Source organism: Pantherophis guttatus, chromosome 2 (genome assembly GCF_059756535.1).
Source record: "Pantherophis guttatus breed Tessera chromosome 2, ASM5975653v1, whole genome shotgun sequence".
NCBI classification, from domain to species: Eukaryota; Metazoa; Chordata; class Lepidosauria; order Squamata; family Colubridae; genus Pantherophis; species Pantherophis guttatus.
Window position 1 is genome coordinate 184,011,949 of NC_142064.1, and position 21,281 is coordinate 184,033,229.

Sequence of the window (21,281 nt, forward strand, 5' to 3'; positions counted from 1 at the left end):
AGCCTGCTTTACTTTCAGTTTCGTTTTTTCAGCATAACTAGGGGAAAAAATTCTGCTCCAGCACTCTTTGCAGCAAGCAGGAAAGCCCTGCGCAAAACAGCTGAGAGCAAATCAGCTGAGAGTCGGGAGGCCGATCTAATCAACTTGTGCTAATTAACCTATGCTGAAGCTGAAAGGGGCTGTTTTTTCTTGCTGTTTGCTTGCAAGAAGGTAACTGCTGCGAGGCACAGGCCAAAGGGTGGGGGCCAGTGGGTGGGCAGGGCTACATTCGGTGTATAAGACGCACCTAAATTTTCACCCCCTTTTGGGGGGTAAAAAGGTACGTCTTATATTCTGAAAAATACGGTAGTGCAATGGCTCAGTAATTTGCATAATTTTCTTGCTTGTCTCTTTTATATTCAATATAAGCATTAGGGGTTTTCCAGTCCCCAGGCCACACAGACTTGTTCCTTGTTTGTTGACAGACAGCTGTTAACATCTTAACTGGCTCATCTCCTGCAGTTTTAAACATAGGTATGCAGATATAATTATGCAAAGTCAGCATACAGCATCCATTTTCAACATCCGGAGGAAGCGGTTCCCAGAGTAAAAAAAAACATTCCTAGCAGCTATAAAGTAAAATATACTATGTGAAAAGCATTGGTATAAATGCATTCCGTAGAGCTGGATGTTATTTTAGAACTTTTATTTGAAATAGTTAAAGTTTAGGTTAGAAAGCAAAGCCTTAGATTAGACACACTTTTATTGGTCCAGCTATAAATAATCACCTCCATACATTCCATTTGGAAAGTAAAATGAATCAGAGACAAATGCATGCAAAATGTTGCAATTAGACTGTTGTAGAACTCAAAACACCAACAAAATGGCATTTAGTGGTTTGGAAAGCAGGGAAGAAGAGTATATGTGAAGCACATTGGACTAGCATATTCATTTTTTGCCAGGTTGGTTTTCACAAACAGTGGATAGACAATATGTAAATTAGTCCGATCTCTGATAGACTTATCTGTCCTCAAATAGAAATATGACTTGTTACATAATATTTTCCAAAAGTCAACTTTGAGACTCTCAAGTTCTAAATATTTCTGGAAGGGAGGATCAGTAATTACCAAGCTACCACAGCCATATGACAAAAGACTTTTGACTTGTGGCTCCCTTTTTTCATCTGGGCTGTCTTCACAATCCTTTTTGGTCTGGTCAACACATATATCAGCCATTTCTCTAAAATTCATATAACTCACGTTGCCAGGAAAGTATTCTCCATATATCTCTCTACAGCTTCCAGAAAAATACACATCCCTTATTTTTTCCCCTCTTGTTTGTACTTTTGTAGAAAAGCAATAGAAGGTATTTAGGAAGCAGCAAAAGGAAAGGGATAGCTGACTTATGTGCATTCTTGTGTCAAAATGTTTCAGAAGAAAATCAAAAGAATCTCTTTGAAAAAATGAAAAATCTTTAAGCATCCTATTGGCAACTAATGTGCAGAACTGTATACTGTAATTCAAACAGTCAGTGACTGGACTACATTGTAGGTCTGAATTTTTATTTCCTGGCTCTTGGAATAAATCCTCTTTCATTCAGATTGACAAAGCTATTTCATTGTCTTACTGATTTTAATTTTTCTTTCTCCTCAGTGAACCAATTGGAAAGAAGAGATCTGGTAAGGCCATTACTTGTACTTTTCTGCTTAATACTTATCTCTTTTCAAACTCTTTTGATCTGTTTCAAAATTATTTGAATTTGCCCACATCTATTGGCCATTACAAAGCTTGACTGATCTACGGGCTTTTTGAACCATCTCTAAGAAAAACTAGATGAATTTTTTCCCAAATTGCAACTTGAATTTACCTTTTACCATTTTATTATCCCTATTTGTTCCATTTTCAGCATGGAAGCTAATGCAAGGCAGAAATGCCAAAAATAAAAGGTGTCAAGGGATGGGGGTGGAGGAAGGTTTCATCTTTTATCTGCTTTTTTATATCTGTGATGGTCTGTTTGAGATTGTGGCTTTTGTTCTAGATTTTCAAGTGCAGCTTAAGTTTTTCAGAGAAAAGCTGCAACTTTATCTCCTACCAAATAGCAGATAGCACAGTATTAAAGAAGATGGGAATAGAATCTTCTCGGTGTATTTATAACTATGATTGTCCCTGAATCAGAATTTATATAATCCAATGATACCAAACAAAGACTCTTGACCAGGGGAAATATTAAGAGTTACTGGCAATAGCAAAGGACATGCCTGTTCCAATTGACAGACGTTTTCTTGTGTTTTGGTGAGGCACATATAAGATCAATTGAGCAATATATATTCCATATGTGTGAGGGGATCTACTTTTGCTTGCATCACATTGTACTGGGTTTCTTTGTGATATCACCACTGAGATGAGTAAACAGTGGGAAGAAGGTGTATGTTCCATGGAAAGAAGTTTTAAAAGTAGTTCTAGAAAAACGTAGTTAAAGTAGTTCTAGTTGTTTAGCAAAAGTTTAAATTCTGCATTTCGTTTCATGATAAAAACAAACCAAGGTCTTTTTCCTACCAGGCTATTCTGCTTAGGTTAATTGCTTCAGATAAATACAATCTACAGCAATATTCCCCCAACAAGTTCACTCTGAGGTTTTCCTCTAATAAACAAAACAATCACTTACATTTTTCAAACACACCAATTTTTATGTTTTGGTTGAGGAACTCGGTGATGCCTGGTGGCTCAGCAAATATTTGATGAAATACACATGTGATTATTCTCTTACCATTGTATCTTCCTTTGGGTTTTCTTTCCACAACAAACGATATTGTCTGAGTTGTGAATCCAGCAGAAAGAAGGCAGAATAGGTTAATTGAGACAGATTGCAGACGTACCATTTACCTTTGTTTCGTGAATCTTTCCCATTAAATATATTCCATTTAAATATATCAATCACACAGAGAGATGTTAGGTAGATCCATTGCAAGCAAGGCCAGGGACTGCTTTCCAAATGTTGATCTTTTCCTACAACTAATTGTGTCATGGGGCAGGAGTCAGAAAAGACATACACTCTCCAAGAGAAATCAGTCCTACACACACGCTGAGCCCCACAGCTAGCACAATCTTCACTTTCCTGAACATCAGGTGGCAACTGTTTGTTGGCTTTGGCTGATTTTTTTTTTTTTAAAAGCTCATCCTAAAGTCCTAGAAAACTGCCAGATCAACATAATTCAGAGGAGGAAGAAAATGTTTAGTTTTGCATATGTCTGTTAAGCAGGGTTGGATCTGTAACTAGGTGGATAGAAAATTCCCAGAACATTTCAGACTTGTTGTTTAGATTGGAAAATTTAAAAAATAATTCTGAAAAAAAAGCTACCCTGTTTCCCCCAAAATAAGACATCCACTGATAATAAGACCAATTGGGCTTTTGAGCGCATGGCAATAAGTCCAAGCGCTTATTTCAGGGTTCAAAAAAATATAAGACAGGGTCTTATTTTTGGGGAAACACGGTAATGGCCAACTGCTTTTCTGTTCTTTCCATAAGAACCACCTGAATATGTTCACATAGTCAGCAGGAATTCAATTGAATCGAAGGGACTTCACTTTTCACATTTTCTAAATCTGATTCACCAAACTGTTATATGAGAAGAAATAGAATCAATTATCTATCCATTATAGGGACCTCCAAGAGTAAAAATAATTGAATAATTTTTTTCTCATAACCCCAGATCTTTTTTCTTTCTTTCTTCTGCAAGATTTCCCCAAGTTTATTTATTTATTTATTATTTATTTATTAATCACATTTCTATACCGCCCTACCCCCGAAGGACTCAGGGCAGTGAACAGCCAAGATAAAATACAGATAATACAAATATTAAAAATCCCTTAAAATTATTAAATATTTTGGCCAAAACACAGATTAAAACACCCAATTTATAAAATCACAAATTAAAAATTTAAAAGAAGAGAATTAGGCCAGGCCAGCCTGCTGAAATAAAAAAGTTTTGAGAGCACGACGAAGTTCATATCTCTTGCTCCTAGATGGATGATGTTTGTTTTGGCATTACAACGATTCATAACTCTGATAATCAGTTCACTGTTGGTAGACATATCTTCCTTAACTTGAAAATCCAAATTGACATACAGTTAACCTCTCTAATACTCTCCCTTCTCTGAATTTATATTCTTGCACCTTCCTCATGGCCATTCTTCATCATTTTTGTTCTTTCATCAGGATTTATCCAGAGAACGGCTTCTGACCTTCTGAGAGGTAGTAACAGCAAAACATACTACTTGAGACTTAACTTTCTTTCCTTACTGCTGAGCAACACTTGCTGCTTCTCTTGGGTATTCTGATCAGTCATGGCTTTGTAGGACCACTACTTCCTTCTGGGTTGAGCGTGGGACCAAAATATAATCATTAAAAAATCCACACTATACGACAGTTAATAAAACCCCATCTGCTTGATTTTTGGATAACTAGGTAGCAACTGTTCTGCTTTGCTGGTGGCGGCCTCAGTACTCTGGTGATAATCTGGGAAGAAATTTCATAATGGGTTGAATGAAAATAACTTGGGATATCTGGTGAAAAATAGTATGGTTAAATTGGATTTGGATAAATCACCACTGGTTTTCTTTTCTATGTATTCATTTTTATACCCACAGATGATGAAAATGTCTAATGCCTAATCACAGGATTGAATTACATGTGTTTAACCTGAAAAGCCTATCTCTGATTATTCATAATTTTACAGTCTTATTATTATTAAAATGTGCCGTTGTCTTTTGAGGTCTCTTGATGGCTTACAATAAATAAATTAACATCAGAATTAAACCTAAATTATTCTAAACAAGGGGAAAAAAACAGTGTTTAAAAACCTGTTCTCATGGCTCTGGAAAAGGCAACCAAGGGGTGATGTTCTTAACTTGAAGTGCATTTCCAGGAACTGTGGCTACTGCAAAAGCTTGGCTTTGATTCAGCATAAACCATGTCCCAGCAGCTGCAGGCAAAACTGCTCAGAGCATCTCAGTAATTGGGAATCCTGTAAAAGGAGATTCTTGCTAGCAACTTGGACCCAAATTGTCTTGGACTTTCATTCAGAAACACATTGGTAGCTATTGCAGGATTTTTAGCACAAGTGAATTCTCCCAGAGACCAGCCTGATTGCTGAGTTCTTCACCCACTGGAAGCTCCAAAGCAGGAACTATGTCAGCCCCATCCATGTAAGATTCATTACAGAAGTCAAGCCTGAAGGTATTCTGATACGTGCACTACAGTTCTAAGACCATATTTATCTTCCAGGAAAGAGCATAGAGCTGAAGCTAATAAAAGGCCATTTCCACCATGTGAAAAACTAGGGAAAATTCAAATGAGAAGTGCCCCTAATTTGCAATTGTGATCCTTCGAGGGGGCAGGGGTGTGTGTGTGAACTATTTGTAACAGGGAAATTTAGCACCTCCCTGGCATTATGACACACTTCATAATGAGCAGCTCCTTATTATCTGGATTCAGCTTCACTTTATTTATTCTTCCACCGATTAACAACTGCAGGCAGGCACTCGACGGAGCTGTGCCATTAGCTGCAGCTATTGCAGAGAAATAGATTTGGATGTCATGGACATACTGATAGCAGGCATCTTCCAGTGACTTCATCTACGTGAATGAAAGACAAGAATGAGAGATAGCAAGAGTCACTGAGGGGTATATATAATAGCTTCTGTTTCAAGGAGTGATGTGAAACCTGTGTGAGTGATAGAAACAGAACAAAGCAGCACCTTTTGTTTCTTTGATCTCTTGGGTGATCCAAAAGATTAGGTTATGATAGAATAGAATAGAATAGAATAGAATAGAATAGAATAGAATAGAATAGAATAGAATAGAATAGAATAGAATAGAATAGAATAGAATAGAATAGAATAGAATAGAATAGAATTCTTTATTGGCCAAGTGTGATTGGACACACAAGGAATTTGTCTTGGTGCATACTCTCTCGGTGTACATAAAAGGAAAGATACGTTCATCAAGAATCATAAGGTACAACACTTAATGATGGTCATAGGGAAACAGTCAATATAAATCGTAAGGATACCAGCAACAAGGTTACAGTCATACAGTCATAAGTCGGAGGAGATGGGTGATAGGAACGATGAGAAGATTAATAATAATGCAGACTTAATAACAAGTCTGACAGTGTTGAGGGAATTATTTGTTTAGCAGAGTGATGGCATTTGGAGAAAAACTGTTTTTGCGTCTAGTTGTTCTGATGTGCAGTGCTCTCTATAGCTTTGTTTTGAGGTTAGGAGTTGAAACAGTTTATGTCCAGGATGCGAGGGGTCTGTAAATATTTTCACAGCCCTCTTTTTGACTCATGCAGTATACAGATCCTCAATGGTCAATGACATCAAAGATATTGAGAAGTCAAGAATAATCAATAGAGTCACATTCCTTCTTATAATCCCTAAACGAAGATTGGCCATTGGGCTGACTGCTCAATCTCAATTTGCAACCACTTATGAATTGATTTGAAATGGATCAAGTTATGGTAATATTCTTTCAGGATTGCCAGAAGATGAGAAATGAGCACTCTGAATTATTTTAATATTTTTAAACTATAGTTTATTATTTGAATTATTTTAATATTTTAAAACTATAGTTCAAACTGGACTATATTTGCCCATTTTTGAAGAGGCTTTTATATCCAGGCTTTTTTATCAGTTGTTTAATAATTGGTTCTTTGAAGGTTCTTTGTATCTGCCCTCAGTGTGGAAGGGATTGCCACTCTCGAATTGGCCTTTTTAGTCACACTAGATGCTGTTTTAGGACCTCTTTCCAGAGCACGATACCATAGTCTCTTGAAACTGAAGGATGCCAAATCTTTGAAGGCATTTTACTTTCCCTCAGAGCAAGATTTACAACATTACAAAAAGCATTTCTATTAACTTGTTAGTTGGAAATGCAAATTAGATTGGACAAGGATTATCTATTTTCAGGAGACATCAAAAATTAATTTAAATCAATTATTACCACATGTTTAAAATGTATAGCCTAATAGGCTATAACCAATTAGGTATATAGCTGCTGCAAATACTAAAAACTTAATGAAGTGAAAATCCTCTTCGAAGTATTTTAATGGAATCAAAAATTGCTCCCAAATAGTATAAAAATTGTTGTCTTTGAAAGGAATCTTAGGTCTCAGTTCCTGAGCTTTATATCTGTCAGTTTCCTTTTGACTAATGATTTAGTTTTGTCCATCAATAATTAAAAAGTATTTAAAATCTTATTTCTAGAAATAGGTCATTTAAAATCTTGCCTTTAGAAATGTCTCATTGAAGTCTTTTCTAACACTTAATGGTGGTGTTAGTTCTTTTTCTCAATAATGTTCATAAATAAGATGTATATAAACATATAAATTTACATCTGAGAGCTACCTAGAGTCACCATGAGAAGTTGGGCAGCCATTTAAACTTTCTTAACACATAAAAATAAATAAAATAAAAAGAATATATTCTTGTACAGATCTGTGGTCCAAAACTCATGCCAAACAATGATGGCAAATGTTTGGGTATGTAGAAGAATGGCCATTTCTTTAAATAATATGCCTCAATGCAGTGAAGTCAATGAATTGCATAATCAAGAGAATTTCTCCATAAGGTTCTATGGCAATCTATCTAGATAGTTCTATGGAAAACTATCACAGTTTTCCTAAACGTTCATTTGGTTTCCAAAGCATGTTTTATTTGACAGTGTTGGGGAAATCACAGCTTGACTCAAAAGCCCCAAAAGACCTCAACCGTTGTGCTATGTCTAAATTATATCATTTAATTTCATGCATGTTATTAAACAATATAATAATAATGTGATTAAAGAATGTAATTAAGCAATTGCCTTCCATTGAGGACCTGTATACTGCACAGTCAAAAAGAGAGCTGTGAAAATATTTACAGACCCCTCACATCCTGGACATAAACTGTTTCAACTCCTACCCTCAAAACGATGCTATAGAGCACTGCACACCAGAACAACTAGACACAAGAACAGTTTTTTCGCGAACGCCATCACTCTGCTAAACAAATAATTCTCTCAACGCTGTCAAACTAGTTACTAAGTCTGCACTACTATTAATCTTCTCATTGTTCCTATCATCCATCTCCTCCCACTTATGACTGTATGACTGTAACTTTGTTGTTTGTATCCTTACAATTTATGTTGACTGTTCCCTAATATGATTTGATTGGTTATTTGTACCGTATGACTATCATTAAGTGTTGTACCTTATGATTCTTGATGGACGTATCTTCATCAAGAGCGTGCACCAAGAGCGTATGCACCAAGACAAATTCCAATCACGCTCGACCAATAAAATTCTATTCTATTCTATTCTAAATTGAAAACTAGTTGTTGATCTTTTTCTCTGGTAGTATCTCTTCTGTATACTTATTACTCCTTGAAATAAGTTATCAGTGACTGTGTCACATTCATTTTCTAATGTTGTGGTGCTTTATTTTAACTTGTCATGCAATGTTGAACCTTTGTTCTTGCAGCAGTGGTGGGCTTTTTTTGTCAGATTTATATATCTTCTTCATGTCTAATACTTCTACATTAGTCTTGGGCTTTGGAGCTCAGTTTAAATGCATTTTGGACAAAATAGCTTTTATCTAACCCCAGATATTTGTAGAATAATGCTGCTTTCCATATAGCTCTTTGATTAAATTTAGTAAACACTGCAGCCAATCTTGACTCATTTTGCTGCTTTTGAGGAGCCAAAAATAGTACGTCAATTTAAGAATCTCACACTTATCCCAGAAAATGGGCATTTTTTCCTGCAAATGTATTTACTGTTTAGTGTTTGGGAATGATTGTCCTGGGAAGAAGAAAAAGCTGCTGAAAATAAACTTGAGCTTTTTCCATTCCGTGCTTTTACTGCATTGTGATGATGGCTGTAATAGGCAGTTTGGAGATGCCAGAGCTGCATGTTAAAGCTGCAAATAGCCCCAGGATACTGTGAGTAATTATATAGGGAGTTGGGGACAGGAAAAAGACTTTCTTCTCTTTTCCTGCAGTTGTTTGCCTTCTGCTGACCTCATTCTTTAGTCAAACCAGAGGGGCAGTTAGCAACAGGCAAGAGATGGACCCTCCAGTCATCATTGTTCTTTTTGTGGCAGTTTCCTCCATTTCCAACATTTGTCTTTTTGTGGCAGTTTCCTCCATTTATCTTTCAGAGACAGGACACTATAATTAGAAGCAACTATACATCTGCCCTGCTCACCTTGAATATCAGACCCATGATAGTAGAACCTCATAGTTTCCATCTTGGTGATATCCAGCTGTGTTAGACAATTTCCAACCAACAGGACTCCCAGTCATATCTGGAATACACCTGAGAATATACTGAGAAACCAATATAAAAAATGAATTTTTATTTTCAAAGCCTACATTTACGTCCCCATGAAGATGTATTTAACCATAGATCTTCCCAGGATTGATCATGCAGTCATGTACAAGATAGAGTGGTGCAGCCATAAGTTGGCACTGATAGTCTGCCTGTACTGTACAATTAGGCTATTCTTTCTACAAAATATTCTTGTCTTTTCTTGCTGCTGGTTTCATCGTGATGTCTCCAATAAATTTTCTTCATAGCATTGATGTGCTTTGCCATATATTCGATTCAAAGCCAATTTATTGCACCAGTTGGAGAATCTGGCTTGTTTTTGTTGTCTCCATTCCTTTTTCTTATTTGCACAAAACTGTTTCTTTCCTTTGAATAGTGTTTTAGATCAGAGTCTTTTGTCCCTGACCATCATGGACACTGAAATTTGCAAAGACCTTAAACTTACATATTTTTCTATAGCAAAGGAATGGCAATAGCTTTTAGGTTTATATATTGCTCTGTAGCACTTTACATCACTCTCTAGGTAGTTTACAATGTAGAAGCATTGTTTTGCATATTATCTCCAACAATCTAGGTCATTATTTTACTGACCTTGGAAGGATGGAAGGCTGAGTCAACCTTGACCCTGTCCATCCAGATCAAACTCCAGGCTGTGGGCAGAGCTTGCCTGCAAGTGCAATACTGCACTTTAACCACGGCTCATTCCTTTTCACTTATATAACATAATCCTCTAGAAATCGTATGTGGTGATGCTCTCACTGAGGGAGAAGCAGCATTCATACTTCTTCTTTACTGGAAGAAGTTACCTACAGAAGTCCCTCTCAGGCCCAAGCTGTTTCCCCAGGAATAATGTAATCCACCATAATTACACACAGATTTTATCGATGTAAGTTAAAACCTGTCTTCATCATTGTTATATCGGTACAGAAATGCTGCGGATGATATAGTCACTAGAGTGGCCAAACAGAATATGCAAACAGTGCCAAAATTTTAAGAGACATACATAGAATTTATTTCTAACCAACAAACTGGGGTTGGCCCGTCCCACTTGCTTCAGCTGAAAAGGCCTACTTTTGATCCCATCTGCCAAAGAAGTTTAGTTGGCAGGGTCCAGGAGAAGAGCCTTCTGCTGTAGTCTCCACCCTTTAGAACATTCCCCCACTGGAGTTGAGGTTGACCTCCACATTCCTGGCCTTCCAGAAAAGCTTTAAAATCTGGCTCTATTGGCTGGCCTGGGCCCCTGTGGGGCAATCTATGCCGGGACTGGCAGATGGGGTAGAGAGAAGAATCCCTACCCTTAGGATGTCTGTTCTCTTGGTTGTTAGTTTCTCATTTAATCTTTTCACTTTAACCATTTCATGTTTTCTTTTCTTTTTTTACCTTTTTATCATTTTGTAAGCCACCCAAAGTCACTGCAACAGTGAGATAGGCAGCATATAAATTTAATAAATAAATAAACCTGTTCCTCAAGAATGTTCTGATTAAAGGGCATTTCCTTCCCCTTAAAGCAAGGGCTACTTACTGCTAAAATCAGGCATATTTAATATTAAATAGGTAGCAAATATACTTCTAAAAGAAACCAAATATTCGGAGTATGCCTTTGTAGTCAGGATATGCATTACCTTCAAAAGTATTGTCACACATACCCTGTTTTCCCGAAAATAAGACCCAACCGGAAAATAAGTCCTAGCATGATTTTTCAGGATGCTTGTAATATAAGCCTTACCCCCAAAATAAGCCCCAGTTAAGATTGTCAGCCAGATGGGTGCATTTAGTACCGTGCTTCTCCAAAAATAAGACCTAACCAGAAAATAAGCTCTAATGCGTCTTTTGGAGCAAAATTTAATATAAGACCCGGTCTTATTTTTGGGGAAACATGGTAATACCCTCATCTGGGAAGAAAATTTAGCTGAAAATGGGACTTAACATTGTGCATAGGATTGGGCTGCCAAGGAATCCATGATCACACAGACCTCTGCTTTATTTCACATGAATTTTTTGCTGGAGAAAAACTGAGTATAAAGGCCCTATTTGACAAGAGAAATACTTGTACAATATCCTCTTACTAATGTAGCTCAGCTCGCTTTTCTCATCTAAAGTTGAAAAAGGAAAAGCTTTTTTTCTGATAACTCTGCTGCCTCTTAGTGGTTCTGAATTTCCAAATCCTAGATTTTTGCTTATGCACTATTGAAAGCTTTCTTCTTTACATGAATATGCTGAATAATGTTTATGGGTTTTTGGTTACATTATCCTTTGGGTCTCCCCACCGATGACAGTTAGGGTGATAATTTGGTATGTGAAGGAAGAGCTTTTCTTAGTTTTCTTTACTTAGGTATATCTAATCTAACAAAGAGAAGAATTAGGGTGACATGGCAGAGGTCTTCCAATATTTCAGGGGCTGTCACAGAGAAGAGGATCAACCTATTTTTCAAAGCACCTGAGGGCAGGATAAGAAGTAACATATGGAAGATTATCAGAGAGATCCAACCTAGAATTAAAGAGAAAGTTCCTGACAATGAGAACACTTAATCAGTGGAACGTCTTGTCTCCAGAAGTTGTGGATGCTCCATCACTGGAGGTTTTTAAGAAGATATTGGATAGCCATTTGTTTGGAATGGTAAAGGTTCTCCTGCTCAAATGGGGGATTAGACCAGAAGGACCTCCAAGGTCTCTTCCAGCTCTGTTGTTCTAAGCTATGCTCTTAATTGGAAAAACTAGCTTCATTTTGAAAGGGTTGTGGTGCTTGTGGCTTTAAACCACATCCTCCGGAAGTACAGTTCTGCTGCTGTTGCTGGACCAGATGGAGTGACCACAGGAAATGAAATCAAATAGTTGCATTTAGCATACACAAATCCAATGTAAGGCCAGAGTTACCCTCCCTTCCCATTAATACAGATTTTTCTGCTGAAAATGAGGTATCCAAATAAGTTTAACTACATTGGAAATATCCTGTTATTACATACATTTGAAAAGCCCTTCTATTTTTAAACTCACTTCGATAAATTCTTCTTTTTAGCTAATACACTTAATGACTTTGGAAGTTTTAATTGATTTCTTCCCAGCCTAATTTGTACTCCAACTAATTCAGCAAACCTTTGAGTCAATGGAAGGGTTTCAGAAATCGGATTTCTGCTTTTAAGTAAATATATATACATATATCTTCCTTTTTTCCTGCTTATCTATCCATTTACAGTATGATATGAGTCAGAGTTAATGTCTCAATCTGGTTCTCTAGTTTTTGTTCTTGTTCTGGTTTTACTCATTGTCTTTGTTGATTAATAATGTACTGACTGATGAACACACTTCCGACCATTCAATTACCAAAACTTGAGGGTATTCTTGAAGGTCAGGGAGAAAAAGATTTGTGCTGTACTAAATACCTGCAATAAGTGGGAAGTATCATCAAACCTTCGCACACAACTTCTCCATACTGTAATTATAACTGAAGTTAAGTGACATTCAGAAATCTTGTGCCTTCCACCAAAAGAGATGTCTACTATAATCCAATTGAACTGATGTATATATAAGTTAATGCCATTGCTTTTGTTCATTTCACCATCCTGGCCAAGCCAGGAATTAATTCTGCAACTGAAAACCTGGGCATTCAGTTAGAAAGGTTTACTCACAAATTTCAACGGTTGTCTTGCCTCATCTATTTTATATAATCCATGCTGGATTCTAAAATACAAGTTTTCTGAGCCAAAAAATAAATAAATAAGGAAAATAACTAATTTTACAATATATTACATCAATGATCAAGTATGCTGTCTTGTTTCCTACAATGTAGCTGGAGATTTGTCATCTGCTGATCCCATGGTGCTGGAACAATATGTGGTGGTGGCTGATTACCAGAAGCAAGAGAGCTCTGAAATTAGTTTGTGTGCTGGCCAAGTTGTGGACATAATTGAGAAGAATGAATCTGGTAAGGGTTACTCATTTGGGATATAGAGGAGTCCAGAAAAAACAATTTGTAAAAAAGATCTCTTGTTTCTTATAACTTCCTAATATACTTTGCATAAAGGTGTTCTAATGGGGATACATTTAGGCAAAGGAATGGCATTCATAATAGATTTCATGTTTGAAAGCAACTTAGTAAGATTTTATCCTAGCTCCATTTCACAAATCCCTTGTCCAAATTTCTACATTTGGGGACACGCTCTCTAGAACCCAGCTTTCTATTTTGAAATTTCCATATTAATTAAATAAAAAGATTTCATTCACAGAGTGCCTCCCAGCTTTTGTTTGTGTGTGTTAAATGCTTCTTCTAGAATTATCATAATTCAGCAACTTCATACATCTGTGTCTGGATTTGGATGTGCTTTGTTTTTCAGAAAAAATAAACAGTGACACTTGTTTTGCCTGTTTAATTCAAATAAAGAATGGCCTCTGAAAGTTATTTTGGATTTGTGTTTTAACATAGGGAAACTTTGAATACATTATTTTGCTGGCAAAAAGAATCCTATAACAAAACATATTACTCTCTATTTTAATAGCTTTTATGTAAATTACTAATCTTGTATTGCTTTAATACTATCCAGAACTGAAATGACTTCCTAGTTTTTCACTCAGTCATTTAAATATCCACTCTGAATAGAGTTTGAATTATGAATTCACATAGGAAGAACACAATAAATGGATTGCTGTATGGATTAAATTGCAGTTATTATTCAAGCATAAAGAAATAAAGGAAAATCTACAGAAATAAAACGATCTATTTCCAACATTTCATAATGCTCTCTCAGCATACTTTCTCAATTCAGTGAAAGGCCATGGAAAAATAGGTAGCCACCTACTTATGATAGCAATATCACTTAGACTTATATACCACTTCACAGTGCTTTACAGCCCTCTAAGCGGTTTACAGAGTCAGCATATTCATCCCAACAATCTGGGTCCTCATTTTACCACCCACCAGGATGGAAGGCTGTGTCAACCTTGAACTGGTCAGGATTGAATTCCTGGCATTAGATAGAATTAGCACGCAATACTGCAGTCTCACCACTGTGCCACCACAACTCTTATAATCACAATAAAGGCAAGAATTTCAGTTGCTAAGCAATCATTTGTTAAGTGAATCTCAGCAGTTGTTAAGTCAATTGTGCTATCATTAAGCAAATCCAGCTTCCCTTATAGACTTTGCTTATAGGAAATTGACTGAGGAAGTTGCAAGTGACGATCACATAACCCTGGGATGCTGCAACTGTCATGGATACATGTTGGTTGCCAAGTGCTTGAGTTCTGATCATGTGACTGTGGGGATGCTGCAACGACTGTAGGTGTGAGGATAGGTCTTAAGTCACTTTTTTCAGTAACATCGTAACTTTGAACGGTTGATAAACAAATGGTTGTAAGTCGAGGACCACCAATAGAATTTGACTAGATTCTCCACAATTGTTTTGTTTGTTTTCATGGAAATTTTCACTGCTTCAACATCCAATGCGGCAATATTTCCTGGGGCAGCAATCTTGCACTTTGAATTCTGAAGAGACCGATTGAAACCTCCTTTAGTAGATTGAAATCGAGTGGTACAAAAAAGTGACACTTTCCATCATTTCTACAAGTGCATAACAATAGTTCTAATAGACAGCAATTAAAAGTGGGGAAAAGTGAAATGAAGAACCCAGCATGTCAGCATACCTTTGAGTGCCGACCTTTATTTTCACTTACATTGACAGGATTTTGTTTGTAAGGAGAAAAGTCTCATGCAGAAGGTAGTACAATATTGATTGCCTAATTCCAAGGGACCTCAGCATGCCTCTCATTTTCTTAATTGGAAGTCAGACCACAGAAACTGATGTGATCCATGATTAGTACAGGATTGGGATGGAACATTCCATGATGAACTGTGTTGCATAATCTTCTCTAGAATGGATTGTGACTCTCTACTTAATTCTTTTTTTTTCCCTTACGTTTAGGCTGGTGGTTTGTAAGTACATTGGACGAACAAGGATGGGTTCCTGCAACATGCCTAGAAGTCCAGGATGGTGCCCAGGATGAATTTTCAATGCAAACTGAAGAAGGTGGGAGTAGATCAAGATACTTTCAGATTGGCCCCAAATTTGTTTTCGTATTATAGGCTTTGGTGGGGCTTTGAGCCCATATAAAATATTTAGGATAATTTTCACAGAGGAAATACACTAAATACTTAAGTGCCAAGGGAGTACTTCCAAGGGAGTCCCTATATGGGGTTTTTTTGCCCATAGCAAGTTCTCATGAAGATTAAAATCATTTAGTTTGATATTTTTAGCAGAGGAGACTGGTTTGTTAGGGCTCCTTCTTCATAAGCTTTCGGACTCAAGTGCTTTTCCATTCAAGAGTCATGCCAGATTTTGGCATAGAAAGCCCAGATAGACCTTGACTTACAACCACAACTGAGCCCAAAATTTCTGTTGCTAAGTGAGACATTTGGTAAGTGAGTTTTGCCCAAATTTACAACTTGCTAAGTAAATCACTGCACTTGTTAAATTAGTAATATGGTTCTTAAGCAAATCTGGCTTCCCGGTTGACTTTGCTTGTCAGAAGGTCGCAAAAAGTGATCACATGACTCTGGGACACTGCAACCCAGAGTCATGGTAGTACAGTGGTCTAAAGCACCCTGTTATTAACACAGCTGCCTGCAATTACTGCAGGTTCGAATCTTACCAGGCTCAAGGTTGACTCAGCCTTCCATCCTTTCTAAGGTAGGTTAAATGAGGACCCAGTTTGTGGGGGCAATAAGCTGACTTTGTATAAATATACAAAAGTATGAAGGCCATTGCTTAACGCATTGTAAGCCGCCCTGAGTCTCCGGAGAAGGGTGGCATATAAATCAAATTTTTAAAAAAAAACCGTCAAAAATGTGAGTCAGTTGCCAAGCATCTGATCACGTGACCTTGGGACTGCTGTAACGGTTGCAAGTGAAAAATGGTCATAAATCACTTTTTCAGTGATGTTGTAACTTTGAACAGTCACTAAACAAACTGTTGTAAGTGAAGGACATCCTCTATTAATGCTCACATGAATTCCAAAAAACAATAAAAAACAAATGAATAGTTCATGCTTAACCCAGGGCATAGAATCTGAACAGTAGTTATACCCAGGTGACTCTGAGAACACAGAAAAACCTCCAACTGGCCTCAATGACTCTCTAAATGAATGTAAATGACCAGCTGTCTGCAAGAAGTATAAATTTTTCCCTTCCTATCCCAACATTGAATCAGATCTGAAGAAGCTTCTTGGATGAGAAGCAAAATGTCTTCAAAGAAAAACTAGAAAGTCCAATTGCCTCTTGACCTGGATGACTGAGAATCTCCTTAGACACTTTGAATAGAAAGTTTTTAAAAAGTGCTTTTGAAGGCAATTTCTAAAGTAACCCATATTTTCATGAAGAATGCATGTGAACATGAATTATGAATTGAGTGACAGCTTTTTTTAATGGACTGATATGGAGGAGGGCATCTTTTGTTGAGGAAATTCTGCACTGAACAGGAGTTTATACTATTAAGGAATAAGGAGTAAAGTCCTAATAATAGGACTTACTAAAGTAATGCAAATGTTAGAAATTGCAGTGGAAGTTTGATTTGCTGACTACGACATCAGTTGCATTGAGGATGGGTAAAATTGAAGTTTTGCTTTAATTTTTTTTTTTTAATTAAAAAAACCTGAGATGCGTTTTAGCGTGGCCTTTTAAATCAAATTGCTCAAGTCTCTGCCATATACCTGGGAGGAAACAAATGTGTGTATATACTCTAAACCAGGGGTCTCCAATCTTGGTAACTTTCAAGACTTGTGGTCTTCAACTCCCAGAATTCCTCAGCCAGAAAAATCTTAAAGTTGCCAAGGTTGGAGACTCCTGCTCTAAACCATCTTGTGTGTTGAACAATCTTAACTGAGATGTATTAGGTAAATCATGGTTAAATCATTGCTTAGTGTGGTATGTGGATCATGTCATTGTTAACCTTATTATAGCATTAAATCTTCTTTTTAAAAAGGTAAACTTTCCCCTCCTTATATCCTGTTTTGTGCCTTTCCTGCTTCCCCAACATGCTCATCTCAGTCTCATGGAGATACTGGTCTCTTCCCAGACATGTGGGTCGCCGTCGAACTCTTGGGGACTTGTACACCAGTGGATGGGGTCAAGGTGGATGTTGTGGAGATCTCTCTGTGCCTTCTTCTTCTGTGCTTTGGACTGTCTTTCTCTGTGTTTGCATGTGCTGTCCACTGTGGCCCGTTGTTGCATGCAATTTGTTTCTTATTGATATCCAGAGTGTCTATTTCCTTAATACATTGCTTATTGTAACTGTTAAATCTGCTTACACTTGAGTATGTGTGTCCTCCTTTCCATTCCCTTGAAACTACTTTGAGACACTGATTATGACAATTTCTACTCTTGGGTAAATTGTATTTTATTTGATCCTAACCAAAGTTTAAATGCATTTTTATCTTCTTCTTTAAAAAAAAAAAAAATCTGCATGTTAAATGCAAACTCCATCAGCCACTTAATTACTGAGACTGCAACAGACATCATAGGGCCTGTGGGAGAAGGCAAATTCTCACATATTGCAATGCTTGTTGCAGCCTTCAAAATGATCAGCATCATTTCTTCCACTCTGCATTATTTGAAAGGTTTAATTGTGAGTTCTTTGGAAGAAGAAATCATTTCCCGTGAAAGCAACCTTAACATGGGCCAGCAATTACTGCAGCTATGACAAACCTACTTCCATGATACCTTAGGGGAACAGATGACACAACTGCATAGTATTTCAGCCTACAAGAGATATGTCTCTTATTCCATTGTTCACATGAATAGTTCATTTGAATGAACTGTAATTGGTTCTGATAAGATTGCTAAAATGACATCTGTACTGAAGCATCTAGTAGTTTGTAGCTGACACTTGGAATAAATGAAAAAATAGATCATGTAGAATTGGTTTGGTCATCTGTCAAACAAAAAACATATCACATTATTTTCTGGATTACCAGGTTCCATAAATAACCATTTTTGTGTTCCTGCTTCAATTAGAAAAAAGAACATAGAAGTTATTTGAGAGGCATTAGTGGGGCTGCATTAGACTTTTATTATAAATTATGAAAATCTGTCTTTCAAAGGTGATGTTGAGCCTTTGGTGAGCCTTTGTGTCAAAAGGACAGAATCAACCATATTCAATAGATTCAACTCTATTGTGGAATATCAACAATCAGTTGATTCTACTCTATTGTGAGGGCCAGTTTACTGTGCTAAATTATCTAAAATGTATGGATTTTCAGATTTGTTCTGTTTTTGTTTTTAAAAGATGTCTTCCCAATTATTACTCCTGTCTCTCTCTCTCTCTTTCTCTCTTTTACTGCTATATTTCTCTTTGAATAGAGAAGTATATGGTGATCTACCCATATGCTGCTCGGGATCAAGATGAAATAAACCTGGACAAAGGAGCTACTGTGGAAGTGATCCAGAAAAATCTGGAAGGATGGTGGAAAATCAGGTATACGTCCAGTCATGATTCAAAAGGCATTAATGGGAAATAGATACTTTAAGATCACAAGACCCAAGTTATTCCATTGTTTTTGCAGTTTTCTTCGGTGAAGGGATAGGAGAATAACTTTCAAAGTACAGGTAGTCCTCGACTTACAATAGTTCATTTAGTGACTGTTCAAAGTTACAATAGCACTGAAAAAATTGACTTATGATCATTTTTCACACTTACGACAGTTGTTGCAGCAATCCCCATGGTCATGTGATCAGAATTTGGAAGCTTGGCAACAGATTCATATTTAAGATGGCTGCAGTGTTCCAGGATCATGTGATCACCTTTTGCAACCTTCTGACAAGCAAAGTCAATGAGGAATCCAGATTTCACTTAACAACTGTCGTGGTTCACTTAACTGTGGCAAGAGAAATCGTAAAATGGGACAAAATTCACTTTGAAATGTTTCACTTAGCAACAGAAATTTTGGGCTCAGTTGTGGTTCATAACTTGAGGACTACTTCTATAGAGATAGGAACTCTATGACACTTATTCTGTTTCGGAAAAATACAAAATAATTCTGATTTTAGAAGAAAAGTAGTAGGTACACAATCTATATCCTGCTCATCTTAATGTCAGCGTTCCAGGAAAATCCCAACTCCAAGTAAAGACGTGGAAGCAAGCATTTCCCAAAGTTCTCTTTACTAGAATAGGCAAACTGGCACATCTGGGAAAACCCGAATCTGAAAAGCCCAGGTTTTCCTTCAGTAAGTCAAAGCTCCCAAAACCATCCCCTTTCTCCCTAGTCGATCACCTGCCCCAATGAACGTCCATTCCATCTAGACCCAGCCCCCTGACCACTCCTTCTCCAGATGTTGGATCGCCCTGACCTTGACCAACCGGAATAATGCTATTATGTCTACTAACCCCCTCTCCTAAATCCCCCCTCCTACTTTCCCACACATGAGGAGGTGGCAGCATTGAAGCTTCCAGCCTAATATGGCTTCCAAGGCTGACACTTAATATAGATTCTAGAACCATATCCCCTGAACTCAAAAAGACTATATATTTTGCTTTTTAAAAAATAAGAAGAAAAATCACCAGGAAAGATCCTCTCACACATGTTAAGGTTGTATTTTGTGATTACATTTAATTACATCCTCCCCCTCCAAAAAAAAAAAGTATTTGTGATGGAAATCTTCAACATAGGCTTCCAGCATGTGTTACTGGATAAACCTTCGTCTAAGCCTTGTTATTACAAAAGCTTTGTGATGGTTCATAATTAGCACCAATTAATCAGTTTTGATATCTGTTCTAATCACGTTAGTTACTCTGCTTGATGCTAGGCAATCTTGCAAAGGAATGCAAAAGAGAACAGATTCCCATGTGCTGGGAAAGTTTGCTATGCTCATCTGTTCACTTCTGAAGATTATCCCAACATTGCACATTACGAATTCTTTTGTGCTTTTGTCTTCACAACAGTCTTGGACTCCTTTATGTGAAACAATGGGTAAAAATTAAGCAGGTTTACAAATAGAGATGTTTACTTATTGTTAAGAACTTGCAAGTTACCCAGTATTTTGGGAAAGCATGTGCCAGATATCTCTAATCAATAAAGCTAATCTAATTAGACAAGAGATCAGATGATTTCTATTTCTTTAGATATCAGGGTCAGGAGGGCTGGGCCCCAGCATCTTACCTGAAAAGAGGGAGCGGAGACCTACTTACATCAAAATTGGGATCTGCAGCTTCAGCCCATTCACACGCGTTGGATATGGATGGGCTTTCTCGACAGCAGAACTCCCCAGGTCGAGACAAGGATGGACTGAGTAATCAAAGAGATGGGAGATATGATGGCCGCCCATTGCCCAATGTGGACCTTCAACGAAGTAAGTTGGGAACAATGAAGAAAGTGTTTAATGCTTTTTGAAGTAAATTGGTCAATCAGGTAAAAGCAAGAAATTGTCATGACTCTTGGGTTATCCATTTTTCTTTGAACTGAATGTTGCATTTTGCTTTTGACTGGCATGCAGGGGTTCTTGCAGTCCAATGATAATTAAATCAGAACAAATAGTATTTTAGAACTAATTTTAAATTTACACCATTAATCTAATTACATCTAATTAATCTAATTACACCCAAAGCATTCAATAAATTTTCCATCCTGGCATGGTTTTCTTGATAGGATAAAGTTAAAGTTAGTGTACATTTTAAGAATCTTTATATTGGAAGTGACATACTGAGAATACGGAACAGATATTTTATTGATAACTCAAAGCAGCAAGCATACCTAATCCTTCCTCCTCCTCCTGTTTTCCCACACAACAATAATCCTGTGAGATGGGTTGTGCTGAGAGAAAATGAGCCGCCCAAAGTTGCTATTTACTGTTCTTCGTTATTTTATTTTTCCTTACAGCTTTTATTTTGCTAAAAAATTATTTAATAAAAATTATTAAAATGAACGAATGAATTTTCCATCCTCTTAAGGT

General features: G+C 37.0%; 1 protein-coding gene across 4 annotated transcripts in view; it reads left to right on the plus strand.

Moving 5' to 3' along the window:
- SH3PXD2B (SH3 and PX domains 2B) overlaps nucleotides 1-21,281 on the plus strand; it is a 129,972-nt gene that overhangs the window by 98,815 nt on the left and 9,876 nt on the right. The window contains exons 6-12 of one of the 4 annotated variants that reach the window (XM_087887408.1): nucleotides 1,632-1,657; nucleotides 4,195-4,230; nucleotides 13,137-13,271; nucleotides 15,265-15,369; nucleotides 17,385-17,468; nucleotides 18,696-18,810; nucleotides 20,455-20,681. In XM_087887408.1, the coding sequence (XP_087743534.1) occupies nucleotides 1,632-1,657; nucleotides 4,195-4,230; nucleotides 13,137-13,271; nucleotides 15,265-15,369; nucleotides 17,385-17,468; nucleotides 18,696-18,810; nucleotides 20,455-20,681 (728 nt within the window). The remainder of the gene's footprint in view (nucleotides 1-1,631; nucleotides 1,658-4,194; nucleotides 4,231-13,136; nucleotides 13,272-15,264; nucleotides 15,370-17,384; nucleotides 17,469-18,695; nucleotides 18,811-20,454; nucleotides 20,682-21,281) is intronic. The other 3 variants (XM_087887409.1, XM_034405570.3, XM_034405576.3) reach the window with 3 other exon arrangements.